Source organism: Myotis davidii, unplaced genomic scaffold (assembly GCF_000327345.1).
Source record: "Myotis davidii unplaced genomic scaffold, ASM32734v1 scaffold118, whole genome shotgun sequence".
Classification (NCBI taxonomy): domain Eukaryota; kingdom Metazoa; phylum Chordata; class Mammalia; order Chiroptera; family Vespertilionidae; genus Myotis; species Myotis davidii.
In genome coordinates, this window is record NW_006290441.1 from 2,610,432 (window position 1) to 2,612,864 (window position 2,433).

Sequence of the window (2,433 nt, forward strand, 5' to 3'; positions counted from 1 at the left end):
TAGGTTTTTTCTCCTGGGAATTGACAATTTATATTTTGTTCACTTTTCTGTCGAGTTGTGATTTTCTTATTAATTTATAGAAATTCCTACTTATGTGACAAGTATTTTTTCTCAGTCTGGTCTTAGTTTTAGTTTGTAGAGTGTTGGGTTTTTTTGTGTGTATTTTTCTCATACTTAATTTTTGTGTGTAGTAAAATATATCTAGAAGACCTCTACACTGGTATAAATTTACTTGCTTAAATATGTCTTCTAATATTTTTGTTTTTTAATAATTAACTCTCGGAGTTCTTGGATAAGCATTTTTGAGATTATTAGTTTCTTCATAAATATCATTTTCTGTGGCTGAAAATTTATTCAATAAATTTATCAAATGTCCACTTAGCTGCTGGGGAATACAAGATGAAAAAAAAGACAAGGCCACTACCTTAATAAACCCTACATTCTAGAGGTGCAGGCAAACAAATAATCCAAGTAATTATTGCTTTTAAAAACAACTATGAAGGAAATAAAATGGGTATCTCCTCTTAGAGAGTGGTCACTGAAGGCCTTAATGTTAGTAGGCAGAGGACGTGATGTGCACATAAAACAGTTCCATTAAATCAGTGGTTCTCGACCTTGGCTGCACATTAGAATCACCTGGGAATCTTGTTGAAATCCTGATTTCTGGGCCTCATCATTAGTAACAAAGAAACAGAATTTCCGGAGGACAAGGCCCAGAAATCAGGATTTTAACATTCCCAGGTGATTCTAATGTGCAGCCAAGGTTGAGAACCACTGCATTAAATGGATCTCCCATAGTTTACGTAACCATTTAAACTTATTTTTATTTTAGAAAGAGAGGAAGGAAGATAGAGTTTGAAACATCAGTTTGTTGTTGCACTCATCCATGCATTCATTGGTTGATTCTTGTATGTGCCCTGACCAGGCATGGAACCCGCACCATTAGCGGGTTCTGGACGATGCTCTAACCAGCTGAACACCCGGCCAGGGCCTGAACCATTTTTCTTTACTGTTGTGTTTTTAGGTTGCTTCCACATTTACCATTACACTAAGAAATAATTAGAAACAACTCTCTTTGTATATTCCAAGGAATAGGTTCCTATAAATGTAGTTACTAGTTAGGAACAGTACTTTCATACACAAATTGCTTTCAAGAGGGAATTCCAATACACTCTCCAGTGAGAAAACCGACTACTCCAGGGAGAGGTAGGAATGGAAAAAGTAACTAAAAAAATGGCACGTTTGGGCTCAGCAAAAGAAAAAGCTAACTGTAATGAAGCAGACCTGGGTTTACAAGTCAGGGGCGCAGGGTGATGACAAAGGACAGCACTCCCTTCGGAACAGGAAAACTCGGATTCTAAACCCATTTCTGCCACCCAGTGACCTTCACAGGTTATAGCTCCTCTCTCAGCCTTAGTTATCTGAAACTCGGTAGAATCGCCCCAGGTTCCATGTCCTCCTACATCTGCATACCAAGCATTCTCTCTAGCCCCTCCGAATTCCAGACAATAGCGTCGGAATTGGTGGAGATGGGAATGGGCTGAACCAGCCCCCGCTGCAAACCGCCCACTAGTCATTCGCGGGCACTTCCGGCGGCCGGGACAAAGGGTTTGCAGCCGCAGGAACTGCACTTCCGGATTACTAAAGCTGCGCACTGCAAGTCCGGGTCCGCGAGTCACACGGGGTGACTCCGGTGCCGCCACTGCGCATGCTCCCCGCAGTCGCGAGGCGGGGCCGGTCAGTGGATGGGGAGGGCCGGGACCCTGACTGGTCTCGCGGTCACTGGGCGGGCGCGCGAGCGCCGCGGGGCGGAGCCTAGTACGAGTGGGCGCTGCAGGTCTCCGCGGAGCGTCACTGTGCCGGCCGACTGAGGGCGACTCAGGTTAGGCGGTCGCCTCGGAACTGGCTGTGGTTGTGGCCCTGGGTGTTCCAAGGACCTGACGCGGAGTTTTGCTTAAGGAGGCGCGGCATCACCCCGCTCCCTCCACCTTGGCTGCAATAGCCATGGCGAAAGGCAGAGTCGCCGAAAGATCGCAGACGGGGTCACTCCAGTCGACCCCGGCGGGGGAGCGGGCTGCGGGGACGCGGGCTCCCACAGCGCCGGGCAGCAGAGACCACTTGAAGGGTGAGTGGATCCAGGGACCAGAGCTGGGCCTGGATCTGAGGCGGGAGGGTGCCGGTGGGGGCGGGAAGGACCCCAGCTGGGTTCCGGGGGTTTGCTGGGGGCGGTCTGGGGCCTGTTCTCTCCAGGCGAGAGAAGGGAGAATGGGGCACCTGTGTTTGGGCCGCTGCCCAGCACCAGGCTGGACACCTGGTAGGTGAGCCGTAAATAGTGTCTTAGTTAAATTCAGCTGAAAGAAAGCATGGCACTGGCTGGTTGACGCTAGGGAGAGTGTAAGGTTGATGATACTGGAGCTAGACGGCTGTCAGAAC

General features: G+C 48.5%; 1 protein-coding gene across 1 annotated transcript in view; it reads left to right on the forward strand.

The window, feature by feature from the left end:
* Positions 1-1,808: 1,808 nt before the first annotated feature.
* Positions 1,809-2,433, forward strand: part of TMEM41B (transmembrane protein 41B) — a 31,509-nt gene continuing 30,884 nt past the window's right edge. The window contains exon 1 of the mRNA XM_006763478.2: positions 1,809-2,125. Coding sequence (XP_006763541.1) covers positions 2,005-2,125 — 121 coding nt within the window. The 5' untranslated portion in view covers positions 1,809-2,004. The remainder of the gene's footprint in view (positions 2,126-2,433) is intronic.